We start from the raw sequence: 21,089 nt of genomic DNA, 5'->3' as shown, positions 1-21,089 counted from the left end.
AGAAACCAGGGAGCCAATCTCTCTCACCCCCTCTGGTGTAGCTCCCCAGTCTCAGGATGACCGACCTCAACACTGCAGCCAGAGATACTTAACTTAAACACAAGGAAGGGCTTCCCAGGAATGGTCTCAGCAGGGATTAGTAGGTTCATTCTCTGACTCACTGAAGGTGAGGGTTTCCTAGGTGCCCCTTCCTGCTCTCCTGACTTTACATTCTCCTCCCGATCCTCTTCTTCTCGTCCACAGCCCCAGCAATCACAGAAGGAAAGAGTTGGGAGTTAGTGTATCCACGTCTTCAGTCTCATTTAGCGTCAGCACTGGTGCTCATTGCAGACTAATGTACTGGGCGAATCCTGAAAAGAAGGCTCTTTCGTGGCCTTCAGGGAGAGAGAAGAGGGCTTGGCTCCTGTCGCCACTGTCCCCAGTACCTTCATTCTGAGGTACTCAAAGACCTCCTGCATTAGCAATACAGGATGTGTCTCAGCTCAGTCCTTTGCTGCCCTCTACCCAGGAGCCCCAGGTCACCTGCCTGAGCAGGCCTGACCAGTCGGACCCTCATCCCTAATATACAGACAGAGCACTGGACCTCGAGAGATAGTCACTTTCACGGTGTCACTAAAGACATCATGCACGTCCTTGATTCATCGTTACCACCTGCTGTGCTTACCATCGGTCTCAAAGCCAGCCTCCTCACCCAGAGGAAACTTCAAGAGAACCATTTGGAGTCAGGATCCTAGAGCAAGTTGCTTGAAACAGAGTTACAGACTCTGACCCCCTGAAAACCACTGATTGTGTCAGGCTGGTTAGTGCCTGGTGAGAAAGCACCAGATCTCAGGGAATGGAACCCAAGGAACAAGGAGAGGAGGAAGGACCCTCAGAAATCCTCAAAGGAGCAGTTCTCCAAAACCCTGAGCCCCAGTAATGAGGATTCCCAAAATTTCTCTTGACCTCAGCCCTCAGGATGACTCTTCCCCACACTTGTTGAGGGCTGGCGTGCTATAGAGTCTCTGTTTTTATTTCTGGTCCTTTCCAGAAGGAAAAGGCACTGCAGCTGTCCCCAGCTGTCTTTGCGCCTGACACGCCCACTGCCTTCCTTTGCAGAGTATGACCTGGAACCCTGTGAGGAGCCTGAGGTCCCAGCCTACAGCATCCGGAAGGGCTTACAGTTTGGTGTGGGTGACACCCTGACCTTCTCCTGCTTCCCCGGGTACCGTCTGGAGGGCACGGCCCGCATCATGTGCCTGGGGGGCAGACGGCGCCTGTGGAGCTCGCCTCTGCCAAGGTGTGTTGGTAGGTGGTCACGTGCTTTCATTCTGCTTCACTTGATGGGGTGGTGTGAGGTGGAGGCTGATGGGCCTGGGTTCGAGGATCAGCACAGCTGCACTGACCTGCAGGGGGATGCTGGACGGGTAGCCTAAAGACCTCTGTGAGATGCAGAGGAATCTGCTCTGTGGCCTGACCTGGCCTTTGCCAAGCAGTTCCAGTAGGCTCACCTGCAGCCATTAGCACAGGCCTCTGCTTTCGGATGTCTCTTACACAGCACCGTAGTTGGGGGCCTAGCGGAAGAGGAATAGCCTTTGCCCAAAAGGAGTCCCAATCCATCTGCACAGGGGTGTCTGCTCTTGGGAAAATCCCTAGGAAGACCTTCCACCCAGCCAGGGAGAAGGAAGGGCAGGAGCTGGGATCAGTTCTGATGCATTTAGTTCACCCCCGTAAAGCATCTAGCACCTGGAGGTATGAATAGTGAACACAGAGAGGGACCCCCATCCTCACAGAGGGAACACACCAGAAACCCATAGACGTGTACCTAGGAGGCAGTACTGGGAAGCACAGATGAAAGACAGGCAGCAGAGGAGGTACAGGGTGTGGAGGGGGGGGGGTTGCAGAGGAATTGCCAGAGGGAGGCTGTGTCTTTAAGAAGGTGGGCAGGAAGGGCCCCCTAGTAAAGTGCATTCTATCAGGGATAGGGAGGAGCTGGACTGAGGAGATAGAGTGGCCAGGCCTCAGCCATGACGCTGCCTGGGAAGTCATCTGGGCACAGGTGGCAGAGGAACCAGAGATGGTGAGGAGGACAGGGAGTGGGCGGGGCATAGGCACCAGGCTGGCATACATTCTTGATAATCAGAAGAAGACTGATCAGGGCTCTGGGCCCAGAGGGAGTGGGATGCCTGGTGACAGCCTAGGACCGTTGCTACTGTGGTAGTTTATAAGGCTGGAGACCCTGTTTGCTCAATGCCCTCAGCACAGGGGAGAGTAGAACACAGGGTGAGTTAGTGAAGGGCTCACCACCTCTCAGAAAACACAAGGAACAGATCAAAAAAAAAAAAAACCCGCATCCATTAAGCCTGGAACCAGCACCTCAATGCCCCTGAGGTGTGAGGGGCATGGCTCAGTGGTAGAGAGCTCTCCTGACATGCAGGAGGTCCTGAGGTCAATCCTGAAGTGGAAGAGAGAGAGGGGGAGAGACAGTGATAGAGGAGGAGGGAAGGAGAAGAGAGAGAGGGGAGGGGAGAAGGAAGGAAGAATAAAAAACAGAAGACCAGAAGAGGACTGGGTGGTAATTCAGCCAGTAAAGTGCTTGTCTTACAAGCATGAGGACCTGAGTTCAATTCCCAGCACCCACATAAAAAAGTCAAGTATGGTGACACACACTTAGAAGCCAGAACTGAGAAGGCAGAATCAAGTGGACCCCCAGGGCTGGCTGGCCACCCAACTTGTTGCTTGGCAAGCTCCAGGTTTATCAGACTCTGTCTCAAAATAAATCCAGGTGGTCTGTAGAGCTGATTGTCCCCTGCCTTCCACACGTATACTCACGCAAGTGCACAAACACCCAAAAGCAAGAAAGCAAAGGAAAAGCAAAACGCCAACAAGCCTATGTGATCAGCCCTTCCCTGGACAACTCCATGGGAGCCCAGGGCTCTGCAGAGAACAACTGACCAGGCAGTCGGGATGAGCTGTGCCCTGCTGAGCAGGCACACAAATCAAGGTCATGTCTCTGCCCTGCCAATTATCAAACCATTAGCACCACCAGACCCTTCTGCCTGACTTCCTCATTTGTTAAATGGAGATAACTACATCTGACTATTCTAGATGAGGTGGCATCGTTTCCATAAGCCAGGGGGAAACCACGGAATTGTCACTTTGCCAATAACATTTTTATCATTCCCTTTATGGATTAATGACTTGTCATTACCTTGTCGATAATCTTTTACAAATTTAGACAAAAGACTGCCACAGAACTAACTCACCCTGGGGACGGTCAGTTCAGACCTGACCACCAGCAGTGGCCCTCACATCTGGAAACACCACCCCCCCCATGAGGGGCTTGGAGAGACTTTGCCTCCAATGGGGTTCTCCGGCCCCCCACAGCTCCCGCCTCGCCAGTCTCAGTACACCAACTCACCCTTTACCTCATTATTCCAATTACTGTTTGTTCATGACACCACACAATATTTTCATTATTACATTTGTCTTCTGTTTCACATGGCATTAATAACGCGGCAGCAATTATAATCACCTCTAATTACAGCCAGCCCTGCAGCAGAGACTCCCGCCAGAGTTATGGCGGGCCTGCCCACCCGCGGGGGTGCTCTCGCTTGCCACCTTCCCTGTAGGTGTCACTTAGATGATTTAGCCCACTGTGTGCCACCGGGAACATTCCCGGCCACGGAGGACGTAAACAGCCCTGAGCTCTACTTCATGGTGTGACAGGGTGAGGCAGCCCCTGACCTCAGGGGCTCCTGCATTTGATGTGGAAGAGACAGCCTTGACCCTAGGAGGGGACCCCAGGCTACAACAAGAGCTGTGGTCCTGTCCTCGGAAGACCCACAGTGATGGAGAAGACCTGACCCTCTGCCTCAGGAGCCCCAGACTGATGGATAGGATCCAGCCCTTGTCCTTACCGAGACCTCGTCTGACAGGGGCGACAGAAGTATGAATCAACCCTGGCATTTCTGGGCACGTGCCCGTTTGTTTCTCTGGAGCACTGGTTTGTTTCCATGTACGCCTGTGTTTCGCTTCCTGTGGCATCTGCTCATCTCCCCTGCCTCTTTGGAAACTCTCCCAGAAACAAATGCCACATCCCTTCCCTCTCTTGTCCTTTCTCTGGTTCCTAGAACTAAGCAAAGCTGTGGCAGGGAGTCAGGGTTTTGTCACTGGGTAGAGACTGGCCACCTAAGGAGGCAAGCAGTCCTGCATCCTTTCTTACATATGTGCTGGTGTGTGGAGGAGATGGGAGGGTCTCACTAGCCCAGAGGTGGGACAGAAAGCTGGTGTGCAGGAAGCTGGGGTTCAGAAGGCAATCAAAAGGCCATGCTTGAGGAAACCAGCTGTCGTGAGCTGGGCAAAGGGCAAGGGGCTTTAGGAACAATAAGGGTACTGTGAGCCTGAGCAGTGACGAGCTTCCCATAAGACTCCTGACAGTCCAGAGCAGACGGGATGCCACGCTCGGTAGAGGCAGACAAGTTAGAATCTAGACGAAGAATTACAGAGCAAAGGCCCACGATCTTGGCCACGCCCTCTGTGTTCACCAGTTTCACAGGTCAACCCGTACACCTCTGTTCTCGAGTCTCAGGAGGAGACTCTACAATCCAGAGGAAGAGCCCAGGGTTCAGAGAGCTGATACCGCTTGTCTGCCTCCCAAGTCTGTCCACCCCACTCACCTCATGCCTCTGCCTAGCCGGAGGGAAAGACTGTGAAGTCCAGAGATGGTGGGGCACTGCGGCTGACAGACCGAATCATCTCTGAGCAGCCGTAGCACTGTCCCCAAGCCACACCCCCTCTTCGGAGGGTCCCCAGACAATACATAGTCTAGAAACTTGCCTGCTGCTGCTGCCCCGGGGTGCCTCCCCACTTTGCCCCTTCAGTTTTATATCCCTGTTGGGCTCGTTCATCTGAAACTTTGTCCCTTTGCTCAACAACTGAGTTTCAGGCACTCAAGGAACCCTTTCTCCTTCGATTCAAACAAACAAGATCCTGTGGAAAGTCTTGGGAAACTAACTCAGAGAATAGAAGAGGGACCGGGGGATCAGAGCCCATTGAGAAGTAGAGACTTGGTAGTGGGACATAGCCACCACCTTCAAAGAACTAAGAGAAACTTTGGGGACAAAGACTCAGCTCTGAAGGCTTCCCTGTGCCTTGTGGGTGTCATCTACCACACTCCCAGCTTAGGCCAACTAGAGCTGGCTAATGGCCTCTTAGTGGACTCGAAGGTCCTTCCAGCCAAGAGTAAGGGCACAGAGCAGCAGCCGGGGAAAGCAGACATGCCACCAACCACAACAGAGACATGCTCCAAACCTCCCATCTGTCCAGACACATAATGAACTGCCATCTGGATTCCTGTTTCCACCGTTCTGGAACTTGGCTATTTTTAGCCCTGTGCTTCTACTGAGATGGGTGTATGGGCACATTCCTCCATTCATCCATGTATTCGATAAACATTTGTCTTATAGGTATGGGCCTTGGAAATGTACGGCTTCTTTAAGCATAGCCCTGGCCCTCGTGTAGCTCATGGTTTGGGTAGGAGACGAAGTGCAAATGAGAGGCAAGCAACGAGCAATGTGGTGCCTTGGCACAGGGAGTTAGTGAGGAGAGTCCCACAGTCGGTTATCCTAGAGAACCCACTGCAAGGTCCCTCGCCATGCCTTGCCACCAAGTCTGAGCTAGCCAGGCACTGCCCATGCGTAGACGAGATGGAGCTGTTAACAATCCCCCAAAGAACCATAAGACAGCAGAGAAGATGGAAATATTAACAAATCAAGTAGAGTGTGATGCTGCTATAAATACAGGCCCGAGAATAGTAGGAAAGACCATTTCTGCAGGACAGGAAACAGGTTTCCAGATGCAGGTGGGGTGGTTTTATTGACTGACAAATGAAGCAAGGTTTTGATAAAGCTTCTGCACAAACTTTCTCAGAGCCCCAGGCCCCTAACACAGGCCCAAGGAGGTGGAATTCCCAGCCCATCCTTGTTCTGGATTGACACTAGGTGTAAGTAGCTAAGTGTGGGCTCCTGTGTCTACACTAGGAAAGATAGCTTGTGCTTGCCCGTTGGGTCTGGTATTTGTGACTCTTGGCTGGGATGACCCTGGTAATGTGGCTGTGTGTAAGGTTAGCGATCATGATCTATCCCTACCTAGCTCCCATCTATGAGTATTAAAAGGTCTCCTCTTCCTAGGTATGGCTGTCTCTTTCTCTAGCATCCTTCTGTTGCTATGATACCATGCAAACAGGTGTGGGGGACCAGTGCTTTATAAACTAGCACAGTAAAAGAGAAGGACATCCAGTGGTGTATCTTCTGTTTCTAGAAAAGGGATAATAAGCAGAGCAAGAAAGATGAAGAAAGCAGGCAGAATTGTGGTTAGGCTAGAGCTGTTGATAGGCTCTCCTGGAGACAGACAGACAACAGGCAGGTGGGAAGCCAGGCAACCTTGTCGCCCCTGTGAGGTTATGCAGAGCGAGAAGCGTTTCGTGTGAGTGGGTTAATTTGTGGATATTATGATTGTCGTTCCAGCGGAGTGTGGGAATTCGGTCACGGGCACTCAGGGCACTTTGCTGTCCCCCAACTTTCCTGTGAACTACAATAACAATCACGAATGTATCTACTCCATCCAGACCCAGCCGGGGAAGGGGATTCAGCTTAAAGCCAAGGCATTTGAACTCGCTGAAGGAGACCTCCTCAAGGTAATGACAGTTGATGGCAGACCATGTATCGGCAACCATGTGCAAAGTGCAGTCACTTTCCCATCTCTCTCTTTGTGGGACGGTGGCCAAGCCTCCCTCTTCCACCTGAGTCCTGATGGATAGCCTCACCTGGGAAAAAGACTAAAAGTGGGGGAGGGGTGGCCTTAGTATTTGCTGAGGAACTGTCTACTTCTGCTCTCACAGATGTGAGTTAACAGTGCGTGATAAAACAGTGGGAGATAGCTCAGTTGGCAGAGTGCCCGCTGTGTAAGCATGAGGAGTTCGGGTCCCCCACACCCATGTGAAAGCCCAGCACGGTAGACACAGCTGTAATTCTAACTGTTCGGTCTGGCCAATCAGTAACTTCCAGGTTCTGTGAGAGACCCTGTCTCTAAAAATAAGTGGAAAAGCTACAGAGGAAATATACCCAGTATACACAAATGCACAAGTAAATGCACATATGCACATCTATGAAACATGCACTTGCACATATACTACACCACACACAGAGTCACACACGTAAAAGTGTACTGTACACGTTCAGTACATACACACACACACACACACACACACACGTTTTTACAAAACAGTGATGAACTCAATTAGAGCAGTCAGTGGGGCAGATTTTCCATTGTGGACTGTGGTAATTTGAATGTGCCCCTGTAAGCTCATAGGGGGTGGCACTATTAGGAGGTGTGGTTTTATTAGAGCAGGTGTGGCCTTGTTAGAGAAATGTGTCACTGTGGGCAGGCTTTGAGGTTTCATTATGTACTCAAGCCACGCCCACTGTCTCAGACCACTTCTTGTTGCCTGTATGTCAAAATGTAAGATCTCAGCTCCTTCTCCAGCACTATATCTGCCTGCAGGCAGCCATGTCCTACCCTGATGATGATGGATTAAACCTCTGAAACTGTAAGCCACCCAGTTAAATGTTTCCCTTTATAAGAGTTGCTGTGGTCATGGTGTCTCTTCATAGCAATAGAAACTCAAACAAAGGCATGGATCTTAAATCTGAGCAATTAAGAGCTCATAGAATGTGTGTGTGCGTGCGTGTACACACACGCGCATGCATATATGTATCCTATTTTTTGTTGTTTTATTTGGTTGTCACCTTGACACAACTAGAGTTACCTGAGAAAAGGGAACCACAATTGAGAAAATGTATCCTTAACATCGATCTGTAGGCAAGGCTATGGGGGCGTTTTCTTAACTGTGGGTTGACCCAGCCCACTGTGGAGACTGCCTCTTGGGGACAGATAGTCCTACCATGTATTCAGAAGCAAACTGAACAGGCCATGGAGAACAGGCCAGTAAATAACACTCCTCCATGGCTTCTTCTTGAGCTCCTGCCTCCAAATTCCTGCCTTGAGTTCCTATCCTGACTTCCCTCCGTGATGGACTGTGATATGGACCTGTGAGACAAAATACATCCTCCCCGAGTTCCTTTAGGTCAAGGAGTTTTAGTATAGTAATAGAAACCCTAACTAAGACAGTGCGTGTGTGTTGTATGTGTGTATAGTATATTTGTGTACACATGTGTAGTGTGTGCATATATGTACATATGCATTGTATACATGTTGTGGTTGTGTGTTATGAGCACACGTGTGCATGTTATATACAGTGTATGCATGTACATATTGTGTGGTATATGTGTAATTTACACATGTTGTGCATAGTATCTGTGTATATGTGTTTATAGATATTGTGTGCCTGAGTACATGTTTTGTGTATAGTATATGTATGAATTCATGTGTATGTATATTATGTGTATGGTATATGTGTGGGTACATACATGTGTGTAGTGTATGTGTGAGCACATGCATGTATGTTGTTGTGTACATGGTTGGGGTGTGTAGCATGAATGTGTGTGTACATGATGTGTGTGTGCACACTTTCTTACATATGTTTCCACATGTATGTGAACCTATGTCTGGTCTGATACATCTGCTTGCTTGCACCTGCACCGTGTGTCAGCTTGCTTTGTGCACATGTTCTTACATACGCCTTGAACATGCAGTAGCTTCACCCTGGTGTGACAATGGCCTCCAGTGTCAATAGGCTGAAGGACGTGTGCTCATTAAGGAAAGAAATGGCAGGACTCAGATGATACAGGAAGTTATTATGAGCCGGAGAGACATCTGTCTTGGATGTCTTTGTGTATGCTTAAGTGACTGTCGCTGATAATCTGAAGGGTATTCATGTGCGGGTAATAAACAGTTGAACGTGGAGACTCTACTAAAAAACTGCAGTAATAAAATGGATTATACGGAAAACATCACCCAGATTTAGTCATTTTCATCCTAAGCCAAGGAACTTTACCAGCTTATCCTAATACGATTTTGTTCTCAGCAGCTGGAGAAATACTAGCATGAGGAACATTCAGAACAACTAAAGGCCTTTGCTCTGCGAAGCAGAAGGAAGGAAGAGCCACTAAAGATGGTCATGTTTATGCACAGTTGGTACACTGACCCATCCCTGGAGCCTGTGCGCGCGCTCTCTCTCTCTCTCCTCTCTCCTCTCTCCTCTCTCTCTCTCTCTCTCTCTCTCTCTCTCTCTCTCTCTCTCTCTCTCTCTCCTCTCTCTCTCTCTCTCTCTCTCTCTCTCTCTCACACACACACACACACACACACACACACTAGCTCATTTCTTCCTTGTCTTGGTGGGAGCATTTCTCATCCTTACCTCAGTCTTCATGAAATAACTGAGTAATGTATAAAACAACCTAGTGAACATTGAGACATATCGGTGGCTTTTGTTTTTCAGCACACACACACATACACACACACACACACCTGAAATCACTGAACCGTCTAGAGCACTGGTCCTCAACCTGTGCAAATATCCTGTGTATCAGATATTTACATTGCAATTCATAAAAGTAGCAAAACTATAGTTATTAAGCAGCAATGAAAATAATTTTTTGGTTGGGGTCACCACAGCCTAAGAAACTATACTGAGGGGTCACAGCACTAGGAAGGTTGAGGGAAGGCAAGGTCCCCAGGAGATTGGGATGGCATTGCTTGTTCCTTTCCTGTCCTAGCTCTTCTCCCCAGGATTCTTTAATCTCTTAGAAAGAACTCAGGATAAGGACAGATAACAAAACTATTTTAGGACACCAACAAACTGTCAGTCCTAGCTTCCCAAGTGGGATTTGAAGCTGCCTTGCAACCACAGCCAACAGGGGTACCAGACCTCCACACAGCTAGCTATGCAGGAGTCCCAGAGCGTGAGAGCTGCCCTCAACAACCTCTGTCCCTTGCCTCGATGCAGCTGGCTCGTCTTCCACACTGCAGGTATGTCCCTTACCTGTGCCTCCAAAGTTAACTGGTACACACCTGAACAGACCTGGGTATCTTCTCCCAAGATGATATTGATCTGTTTCATGCAACTGATTGATCCTCCAAACCTGAGGGCTTGTGTTTATGGTCTGGCATGTTCTCCTGCATATATGACTTCCAACCTGGTCATTTACCCTAAAAAATAAAAGTTCCCCAAAGCTTAGATTAGTCCACATGTTCTGGCTTGTTTCCTTTTGCCACCTCACTCTTTTTGATATGGTCCCTGCAGCTGATCCACCTGCCACCCTGACATGAGCGAGAGAGGAGGGCCCCCCAAAATACATCGTACAATCGTATAGAAAGACAACTCCCAGATCAAGATATCAGAGGAAACCCATGCACATACTACAGCCTGCACAGGTTCCCACCAGGATAGCTAAAGGCAATTGAAGAAAGGTAGTCTTAGCCCTGGAAATCAGGCGAGGGTGCCTTTCATATACAACTTAAAAGGACTTTTTAACGGATATAAAAATATAGGTTTATCCAGTTCTCAGTTCTAGAGGCCTAGAGGCTGTGAGCGCAGGAACGTGGTACTGCTTCTGAAGAGAGCTTCCTTGCTTTATTGTAACATGGCGAGGACATCCCGCGACGATTCCCGGCTTGTGAATTAAGTATCACAGATCCAAGGAAGGACTAAGGAGATAGCTAAGTGGGCATGATGCTCCCACACAAGCATGAAGACACAAGTTTTACCCCCAATACTCATGCAAAAAGCTAGGAGTGGGGGCAGAGGCTTGTGAATCCATCACTGGAGGAGTAGAAGCAAGGGGATCCTGGGGCTCTCTGGTCAGCCATCTTAGCCTCGCCAGTGAGCTACATGACCCAAAGAGAATTATACCAGAGAGCAAGGTGCCTGGCTCCTGAGACACAATGCCCAAGATTGACCTCTGTCCTATACACACGTGGACACCCCAGGCACCAACACCTATGTACGCCCATCTACCCACACCTGCATAGGCATACGTTTAAAATAGGAGCACCCATGCAGAGCGGAGAGTAAGGCCATTGTCGGGGACAAGATCTCATTCCTCCTCACCTTCCACATGAGTATCAGGTTTGAGGGATGATGGAGCCCCGATTCTATCCCAACATGTCATTCTGGCTTTTGTTGACACTCCAGGGAAAGATCATCAAGAGTTGTCAGGCTCAGTAGAGAAGGGTCTGCCACCATCGCAACACCCCTGCACTGGAAATAGTCCTGCATGCTGGGGCACTTTGGGCCCAGCTCCTTTGCTCCCGCTTAGAATGTAGGGGTGTTTATATTCTCCATTTCCATTTTCCCTCTGCAATGATGGGCCAACAAGGAAATTAACCAGATATGTGTGAATATTCAGCAGATGAGAAGGGGACCTGTCTGAGGGATCAGAGCTAATTGCCCCTCTGTTTGCCACAAAGAACAGAAGCATGCTTTTAAAGCTCCTAATTGGTATTCTTTGCAGGAGATGAGAGAATATTGTATTTATGGCACAAAATAGGCAATAATGAAAACAGAGCTAACTCCGATGAGGAAAGATTGGATGGAGATGAAAAACATGATCATCCAATTAAAACACCGAATGGAGACAATGGAGGGAGGTGGTAACACAGAAAAAATGAAATCAGCTCATTACAGGACGCTCTTGAGAACGTCTTCACATCTCAAAAGGAAATGAAGAAGAGGATTCTTTTGTATTAATGAAATGTTCAACCAATCCACAATAAAACTTGATATGCCAAATAATATGGCTACTAGGAACGTAAATATATGTAAGTTAGTCTTTGTGGGGTTTCCTTGGAAAATTCTAATATACCTCTGTGATGTTCTGACTTATCACCCACATGAAAAGTAAATAAGGGCTTGCTGACTTGAATAATATGACATAATAAGCCAAAGAGAGGAGAAGAAAGACACTTGCTGGTCTGCTTGCTCTTGTTGGGGAGTCTCTAGGTGTAGCCCCCAAGCTCTCCCACATGCTGGGATGGCAGGCATTTGTACACCCAGACTGGAAAAGACGGTTTCCAAAGATGAGTAGAAACCGGGCATGGTGATTCCAGTTTGTAATTCCAGTACCTGGGAATTGAGCGGGAAGAGTGGATTCAAGGACAGCTTCAGCTACCCAGTGAGTTCCAGGCCACCCTGAGCTATACAATGAGATCCTATCTCAATCAATCAATCAAATGAGAAAGTTCCTAGGGAAAAAAACTAACTAGCAGTAGCATTATCAGGAAAATCAACTTTTCTTTACAAAAGCGATTCATGAACCTGACAGGACTGATCAAAGGAAGAAGTGGCAGGTTATAATACGAGGGTTAAAGGGATGTAAATGTAGATGTGATCCAGACTACGGCAATAGGGAAATAGGAACAGCTATAAAATTATATATATAATTATAAAATGATAATATTTGGGGCTGGAGAGATGGCTCAGAGTTGAGTTCTGCTGATCATCCAAAAGACCCACGTTCAGATCCAAGCACACTACTCACAGCTCAATACTGCTTGTAACTTCAGCTCCAAGAGATCTAATGCCCCCTTCTGGCCTCTGCTGGCACTGTACCCACATGCACATACCCACATAAAGACACACATAACTGCATAATTAATTTTGTTGTTGTTGTTTTTTGAGACAGAGTTTCTCTGAAGCTTTGGAGCCTGTTCTGAAACTAGCTCTTGTAGACCAGGCTGGCCTTGAACTCACGGAGATCCACCTGCCTCTGCCTCCCAAGTGCTGGGATTGAAGACGTGCACCACCACCACATAGCAAAATTAAAATATTTTTTAAAACACTAATATTAGAAAGTGAGAACCCAAATAAACAAGACACCATTTTTGCAAATCGAAAACCCCTGTATCACCTACCAAAGCCCCAGTCCTGGCCCAGGTACAGATAATTCCTGCAGTAATCAAGGTGCTCCAGGAACAGAGAAAGATAAAGATCCACATCCCGTTCGTGTTTATAACTGGCACCGTGTTAAAGAAAGAAATGGTGGTCCCCAGAGTCTGGGGGAGGGGCGGTGGGGAGGCAGATGGTGGTCGAGTGGTGAGGAGCCCTTCCTGGGCAGACGCCTAAGGCTTTGTCTTTGGGATCCATTACTTGAAGGAATGGATAGAGTACAGGTAGCAGACTGCACATTTCAAAATCACACAGTGGAGAATGACAAATTGGACTGGAGAGGTTGTCCGTTCAGCAAAGGGCCAGCCACGCGAGCATGAGGACCTGAGTTCGAATCCCCAGAACCCGCCTGAAAGACAGACGCGTCTCACGGGTGCGTGTCTGCAGTCCTGTACCGGAAGGCAGAAACAGGGAGATCCTGGTGTTGCTACACAGGCCGCCTAGCCAAGTCAGTGAGCTCCAGATGCAGGAAGAGTGTCTGTCAGAAAGTGTAGGAGGGCAGGCAGTTGAGGTGATGAATATGTTAATTAGTTTCATTTAACTTTTCACTCTCCTTTTTTTTTAAGATTTATTTATTTATTATGTAATCAACATTCCTTCCATGTACACCTGCACACCAGAAGGGGGCACCAGATCTCATTACAGATGGCTGTGAGCCACCATGCGGTTGCTGGGAATTGAACCCAGGTCCTCTGGAAGAACACTCAGTGCTCTTAACTGCTGAGCCATCTCTCCAGCCCTTCACTCTTCTTAAATCATAGCATTACTGCATATTCCGCACAGATATAACTTGTCAATTATAATTTATAGTGTAAAAACTACAAATTAAAAAATAAAAACAAGCACGGACCTATTAGGCCAATCTTACTTATGGTTATTGAACTAAAAACCCCTGGACAATATAGGATTGAATCCAGCAGCATGCCAATACAAAGATAGCAAAACTGGCAAGATCCAAGACTGTGAGGCTGTGTCTACCCAACAGAAAACCTCGTGATGTTATTGTTTAGGTTGTCTGCATGAGATTGCCATTGTCTAGGTCAAAACTCTTTAAACATTGAGAATTTGTTGTGCTTCAGTGAATATCCTAAGAATAAGTTAGAAAGGAGGGAGGGAGGGAAGGGGGGAGGAAGGGGGGAGGGAGAGAGGGAGGGAGGGGAAAGGAATAAGAGAGGGGGAGGAAGAGAGAAAGGGAGAGAGAGAGAGAGAGGAAAGAAAGAAAGAAAGAAAGAAAGAAAGAAAGAAAGAAAGAAAGAAAGAAAGAAAGAAAGAAAGAAAGAAAGAGTCCTGTTGCTACATCCCCAAACATTCTGCGTTGTAAGTCTATCTCCAGTCAGGATTCTCAAAAGATTCTAAAAAGACATACTGTGAGTGGAACCTTCTCATCAGGACAGCAGAAAAGCCCTTCTAAACACCACAATAAGCATTAGGTTTAATGGGAATTTTTCAGCAGGTTTCCAGGCAGCTGAGCAAGAAGGCCGGTGGCCACGCCATTCCTTTGCCAACCGTTCTCGGCATTGTGCTGCTGATCCAAGCCATTACAGTTAGACCCAGACACCACAAAGGAAGCTATAAAAATCAGAAAAGAGAGTAGAAAATGATCTCGTTTATTTAGAAGACACAAATGATTCAACTAATAAGCTATCCGAACCAATAAGACAGCTCAACAAAACAGCTGGTGTTTCTGTAACCAATTAAAACGTGTAATCAGGAAAATAAAATTCTCATTTGTTATTGAGGCAAAAACTGGAAAACGTCTAGAAATATGCCCCCCCCAACACGCGAATAATCTTTACAAGAAAATTATAAAATTTGGTTTCAAAAGAAGACAGAACTGTTATATATGTGGGGAAATGCCCACAGGAAATGTGAACCAGAAGTTCACAAGAGGGTGGTAAAATTGGTGGTCAGCATACAGTCACCCCCGCCCAGTCCCAGTAGTGATCTGAGAAAGTTGAATGGAAATGCCTGTTCCACATCCATCAAACTGGAAAAGAGCCCAACTTAGCCTGAGAGCACTAAGCGTTGGCATGGCTACGAAGCCGCGGACACTGCTGGGTGCAGCTAGTGTAAGGCTGAGCAGCATCCCACTTTGGAGAGCAGCCTGGCGACATCTGACATGAGGGAAGGTGGGGACTGCCCTGCAGGCAGATTCTTTGTCCTGGAGGAACTGAAGCCTACCTTTGCAAGCAGACATACAGAAATGTCCACAGAAATGCTGGTCATGTGTATCATCCTGTCCGGAAAGTTCTGCGCTTAGAGGGAGGTGAGCCAGACGTCTGTCAGTTGTCTCGGATGTCTCAGGGAGATGTTCCCATTTTCTGTCTACCAAGGAATTGGCCCAGCAAATGGTAACCTGTTAGAAATATTTTTTAAAGATTTACTTCCCAATAGCAGAGGAAAATATAAAACCACCCAGGAGTAAGTAGAGTCTTTCTACGATACAGTGACAACGTGGTCAGATGAAGCCACATATCAGATTTGGTGTTACACCAGTGCTTTGTTTCCTCAAATCAGTCAACTTCATGTAACTCAGTTGGAACAACATAGGGCTTTTCTTTGAAAGGGAATTGTTTCCTTTTTTTAATTTGGAAAACTCTTCAGTTTATCTAGGATAGTAAAATATGAGAGAATTCTTCTTTAAAGGAAACAATTAACTTCTACGGTATACTTAACAATATTACAAAGCTATAATACCTAAAACAGTGTGGACAGAGCACAGGAAGAACAGACAAATTCAACAGAAGAGAAAATTCACAAATAAATCCTGACTTATGGGATCATACTGGAATTATACACATGATAGAGGCAGATTTTAAATTGGTGGTGGATAGGATTTTTTTTTAAGATTTATTTATTATGTATACAACATTCTGCCTCCATGTATGCCCGCACGCCAGAGGAAGGCGCCAGATCTCAGTTCAGATGGTTGTGAGCCACCATGTGGTTGCTGGGAATTGAACTCAGGACCTCTGGAAGAGCAGCCAGTGCTCTTAACCTTTGAGCCATCTCTCCAGCCCCTGGATGGGATATTTTTAAACAGGCTTTTGAAACCTGGAATGGTGGCACACACCTTTAATCCCAACACTCAGGAGACAGAAGCAGGTGAATCTCTGTGCGTTTAAGGCCAGCCTGCTCTACATAGCAAGTTCTAGGCAGCCAGAGATACAGTGTGAAATCATGTCTCAAAAACAAAAACGAAGAACGGCCCTCCTTCACGGCAAGGTTTTTTTTGTTGTTGTTTTGTTTTGTTTTTTGCATAACTAATGGACCAGGGAAAGGTAGACTCTTGCATCATATGTAAAATAAATCCTAAATGGATTTAGGGCAAAATATTGGAGGAAATCAGTGGCTTTCTTACTTATGGTATTTGCCAAGCGTACCTACCTCCGCATGTATTCTGAATGCTGGTAAGTAAATAATCATTGTAGATTGTGTTAATTTTGTGCTGAGTATCCTTACAGCCCCTCCAGCTATTTAAATGTTGTTGTGGAAACTGTTTCAAGACTTGAAAATGATATGCACTGTATTAAGTGGGAGAGCTGATTACCATATGTGTCCATAGTTGGATCTGTTTGTGTGTCTGTATGAATTGAAATGTGTGTGCATGTATATGGAGACCAGAGGTCAATCAGTGCCAGGTGCCTGTCTCAATCACTTCATCTCTCACTGATCCCGGAGCTCACCAGTTTAGACTGGTTAGCCAGAGAAACCCGGGGGTCCTGTCTGTCTCCCCAGTGCTGAGGTTACAGGCACATGCCACCACCACATTAACAGTGTGGGCAGAGCGCAAGAATGGCAGACTAGAGCGGTAGAAGAGAGAATTACATATGCGGGAGAGGTGGCTTTAAAGTCGGTGGTGGGGCGAGTTCTTTATATGCAGGGTTTTGAAGCCTGGCTTGGTACCTCACACTGAATCCTAGCTCTCAGGGTTAAAACCTGGCTCTTTAGCGTGGGCTCAGGGGATTCAAACCCAAGTTCTCAAGCTTGAGCAACAAGCATTTTACCATCAGAACCATCTTCCCAGCCCCTCCTTTCTGCACATGCATGCATGCACACATGCACGCATGCAGACACTCACACACACACTGCACAGAACACACAAGCCTGGAATGATCTCCAAGGGAACATAACAGGTTCAGAAGCTGTTTTTTTTCCTTTGTGTTTTTCTGTTTTATGCATTTTTCTGCCATGAATATTTTATCCTAATGATACAAATAACCTTTTGGTCTTTAATGGATTAGAACAAATTATCCTTTGAGATTAAGGAGGAAAAACCCCATACCCGTTGTCGTTATTAATTAACAATAATTTCTTAATGCCACCATACAACATCCAGGCAATGTTGAGATCTCCAAATTGTCTCATAAATGTCATCGTATATTTTTGGATTTACAGTTTATTTGAGCCAGGCTCCAAATAAAATCTGCATGCTGGATTTGTTGTCGATGGCTTGTTAGCCTGTACCTTTCTCTGTCTCCTTTCCTTTTTCTCATCTAGTGTATGTGTTGAGGCATGCATTCGTTTGTTCACGGGCATTTTCTATATTCTGATTTCGGCCTGCCTGGGTCATCATCTCATCTGAACTTCTGGCCTTGGTTTTCCCTGTTAGGTAGAAATTTGATTTTTTTTTTTAAAAAAAATCCTCTTTGACCTGATTTGATATTACTGGGTGGATGCAACATCAGATCCACAGTTGTCTGTTCTCGGCTGAGAAGCACGGGATGTCTGATTTCTTGTCGTGATGTACAGATGTTTTTATGTTTTTTTTTTAAATGTTTTTATGGCTTTGGAGATAGCTCAGAGGGTAGAGTTTGTTGTGCAACCGTGAAGATCCGAGTTCGAATCCTCAGAATCATTTAAAAGCTGGGTGTGATCGTGTGCATCTACAATCCCAGAGCCCTTACCGCAAGACGGGATGCGGTGATGGGAGAATTCTGAAAGCTCTCATGCCAGCCAGCCTGGCGCATACAGTGGTAGATGAGAGTGAACCTGAGTAAACAAGAAACCCTGCCTTCCTTTAATAGATGGAAGGCAGGAGGAACACCCAAGACTGTACTCTGGCCGCAGCACCCACACCATGGTCTTGTACCTGTGCAGGGACATGGACGCGCACAGACCCCCTTTCAAGGAATGTTTTTATAACAATTTGGACACCACAATGGGCTCAGCTCTTTGAAGAGGTGTCATCTCAGAATGGAACCCCAGGATTCTTTTCATAGAGTCCAGAAAGGGATTGGGCTCCCGGGGCTCTAACAGAATTCTGTCCTGCACAGCACTGTTAGCTGGAAGGACGACTTGATTTCCAGGATGGAAGGGCGGAAATATTGGTTCAATTTGCTGGCAGCTGGCACCATGTTGTGTGTCGCGCACAGACATCCATCTCCCACCCATAGATCCCGTCTTTGATATATACCAAAATGCCAGGGGGCCTCTCAGTCCATCACAGCTTCTGTTGTTATTTGTACCACTATCTAGAAAGGAGCAGCCACCTCGAGACCTAGGGAGCCAGTTCATTATTCTAATGATCGCTGCCTTTGCTGGTCCCCAGAAGTTCGGGGGACAGATGGGAATGTGGGAAGCCAGATGCCAGCACTATTCCCCCACCGACAAACCCAGCAGGCCCTAGACTGGAGCCATCATTATGCCAGGAAGGGGCAGAGGCTTGGCCTGGGGGAAGGCAGGTCACCATAACTACATCCTGCTCATGCCCTGGGGATCGTGTCCAGTAGAACAATCAAGGCAGGCCCTGGCCACAGGCAGGCAGAACAATGACTGTATCGTCTACTGGAAGGACAGGAGTGTTAGGTGTGCTTTCAGCCTCTCTGTCTATAGAAACAGATGGCTTGGGGAATCAAGCCACCCCAGCCTGGCCTCCCAAGGCTGCCGAAGCGTGAGCCGCTAGCATATGAGCACTGAGGAAAAAAGCAGATTGCACGGGGCTGTTAGAGTAGCAACCGATTCCAAAAGCCTAGAGACACACTGGGCACAGCACTATCAGCGTGGGGACAGGCAGCAACCAGCTCAGCGGCTGGCTTCACTTTGCCACCTTCTGAGCACCTGCCGGCCACCTGCCTCTCTAGCAGCTGTTATTGATGCTACACGTGGGAATGTGGGCTGCAGGGTGAGCGGACCTTGATTGAAATAGGCAACTCTGACGTCATTGGGTTGGGGTTTCTGGTATTTAGGTCTATGATGGCACTAACAACTCCGCCCGTTTGCTGGGGGTCTTCAGCCGCTCTGAGATGTTGGGGGTGACTTTGAACAGCACGTCCAGCAGCCTGTGGCTCGACTTCATCACTGATGCCGAAAACACCAGCAAAGGCTTTGAACTTCAGTTCTCTAGTAAGTCTTTATTGGGTCTGACAGTAGACATGTGCATGCATGCACATGTGCTCACACACACACACAAATGCATGCTTATATATGTCTTTTAAATCCTGTGGGTGATTGGTAAGTGATGAATGAATCTAGAAAATGTGGTATGTCCATACAGTGAAGTATTATTTGGTAACCAAAAGGAAGAAATGATTCATGCATTAACATATATGACGCTATAAAGCAGTACCCTGAGCAAAAGAAATCCGACATAAAGGACATACATTTTAAGGACTTCACAGAGCTAATGCATAGAGACAGAGGGGAAACTGGCTGAGAGAGTAAGGGGGACAATATTCTACAACTGTGACAATAATTTCACAGTTATGTGAGTGTAAGAGACAGTAGGCTGTTCACTGCTTGAGATGGGCGAATCTGTGCTGTAGTGACTCCAGTAGCCCTCAGGATTTCCCTTGCCTGGGTGCTGAGGTGTCTCACGCAGGCATCTTTGCCTCTTTCAGAAGTGGCTCCATGTAACGGGATTAAATAGACTCACATTTGAATTCCATTTCTATTAACTGAAAATGGTGCGAATTTCGAGCAATTTAGTTAACCTTCCCAAGTCAATGCTCTCGATTGTAGAGTGCCAATAATTACACCCACCTGTGAGACCCCTATGAATAATAAATGAGAGGCAAGGTCTGTGGAGTCCCACGGAGTGGAGTGGGAGCTCATGGGAGCTCCTTCTCCAGCCCTTTCAACACAGCTGCTTGCATGGTGATGTTCCCTGCCTTCCCACAGCGTCCCAGGGATCAAAATGGAAGCCACAGATCCCACTCCCAAAATGCTACAGGCTCAACCCAAGAAGTAGAAAATCCAGCCCCAAGTATGCATGCCATTAAATTTTGAACTCATTTCTTCAAGCCGCAGAGACATGCTCCCTCCACAAGAATGCCTGAGACTGGCACACCATGGGCAGTGACCAGAGCACCTCAGGGCACCAGCTGGAGGGGAGGGGACCGTGGCTCTGTCACCATGAACTCAGCTCACTCTTTCTCTTTCGTCTTCCCCAGGTTTTGAACTCATCCGATGCGAAGACCCAGGGACCCCACAGTTTGGCTACAAGGTTCACGATGGAGGTCATTTTGCCGGGAGCTCTGTGACCTTCAACTGTGACCCTGGCTACACACTGCGGGGCAGTGAGGAGCTGATGTGTCTGAGTGGGGAACGCAGGACCTGGGACCGGCCACTGCCCACCTGTGTCGGTAGGATGCCTCTTGACTGGCAAGGAACCTCTTGGCCCTTCCCTTCCCTGAGCTCCAGCCCCGGCCTCAGAAATGGTACCCAGGGCCTGGGGCCATCAGCCAGCCTTGGATTTCCCTGTTAGCGAGCACTGTGACTTGGTAGCCACCCTCCTGCATTTCCTCACGCTCACTCTTTGTTGCACAGGCCAGACCATCCATCCACAAACGGGGTTGCCATTGCCTTGTAGTTCATCAGTGGGGCCAGAGTCCAGTCATGCCCTCAGAGTTGCAGCCCAGGCAACAGAGCAGTGGAGGGGGTCTCTGTTAGAAGGAAGGAGTGGCCCCAGGCCTCCTGCAACACTGAGACTCAAATGAGACTCCAGTCCACTTCAGGTCTCAGTTTCCCTGGAGATGAAATGAGTTCATACTCCTCTTTCCAGGGAGGTGCTGGGAGAAAGACTAAGCTAAAGAGCTAGATCTGATCCCCTGCCTCAGGAAGACTGTGGTGGTGAGCATGCATCTTCCTGAGCCTGGGGTTCTTGCACGTCATCGGCAGACATTTCCTGGAGGCTTTGCACTTGTGCCAGACCAGAAACAGTGGTTCAAGCATAAGCGACCACCACCATTCTGGTTCTCTAACC

General features: G+C 47.6%; 1 protein-coding gene across 7 annotated transcripts in view; it reads left to right on the top strand.

Moving 5' to 3' along the window:
• Csmd2 (CUB and Sushi multiple domains 2) overlaps nt 1-21,089 on the top strand; it is a 543,351-nt gene that overhangs the window by 381,130 nt on the left and 141,132 nt on the right. For all 7 annotated transcript variants that reach the window (XM_057784126.1, XM_057784125.1, XM_057784122.1 and 4 more), the window contains 4 exons: nt 1,099-1,287; nt 6,507-6,676; nt 19,075-19,231; nt 20,278-20,469. In XM_057784126.1, coding sequence (XP_057640109.1) covers nt 1,099-1,287; nt 6,507-6,676; nt 19,075-19,231; nt 20,278-20,469 — 708 coding nt within the window. The remainder of the gene's footprint in view (nt 1-1,098; nt 1,288-6,506; nt 6,677-19,074; nt 19,232-20,277; nt 20,470-21,089) is intronic.

Source organism: Chionomys nivalis, chromosome 11, assembly GCF_950005125.1.
Source record: "Chionomys nivalis chromosome 11, mChiNiv1.1, whole genome shotgun sequence".
In the NCBI taxonomy this organism is placed as follows: Eukaryota; Metazoa; Chordata; class Mammalia; order Rodentia; family Cricetidae; genus Chionomys; species Chionomys nivalis.
The sequence above is the reverse complement of the archived record's forward strand: the minus strand, read 5'-3'. Positions and strand labels throughout refer to the sequence as shown.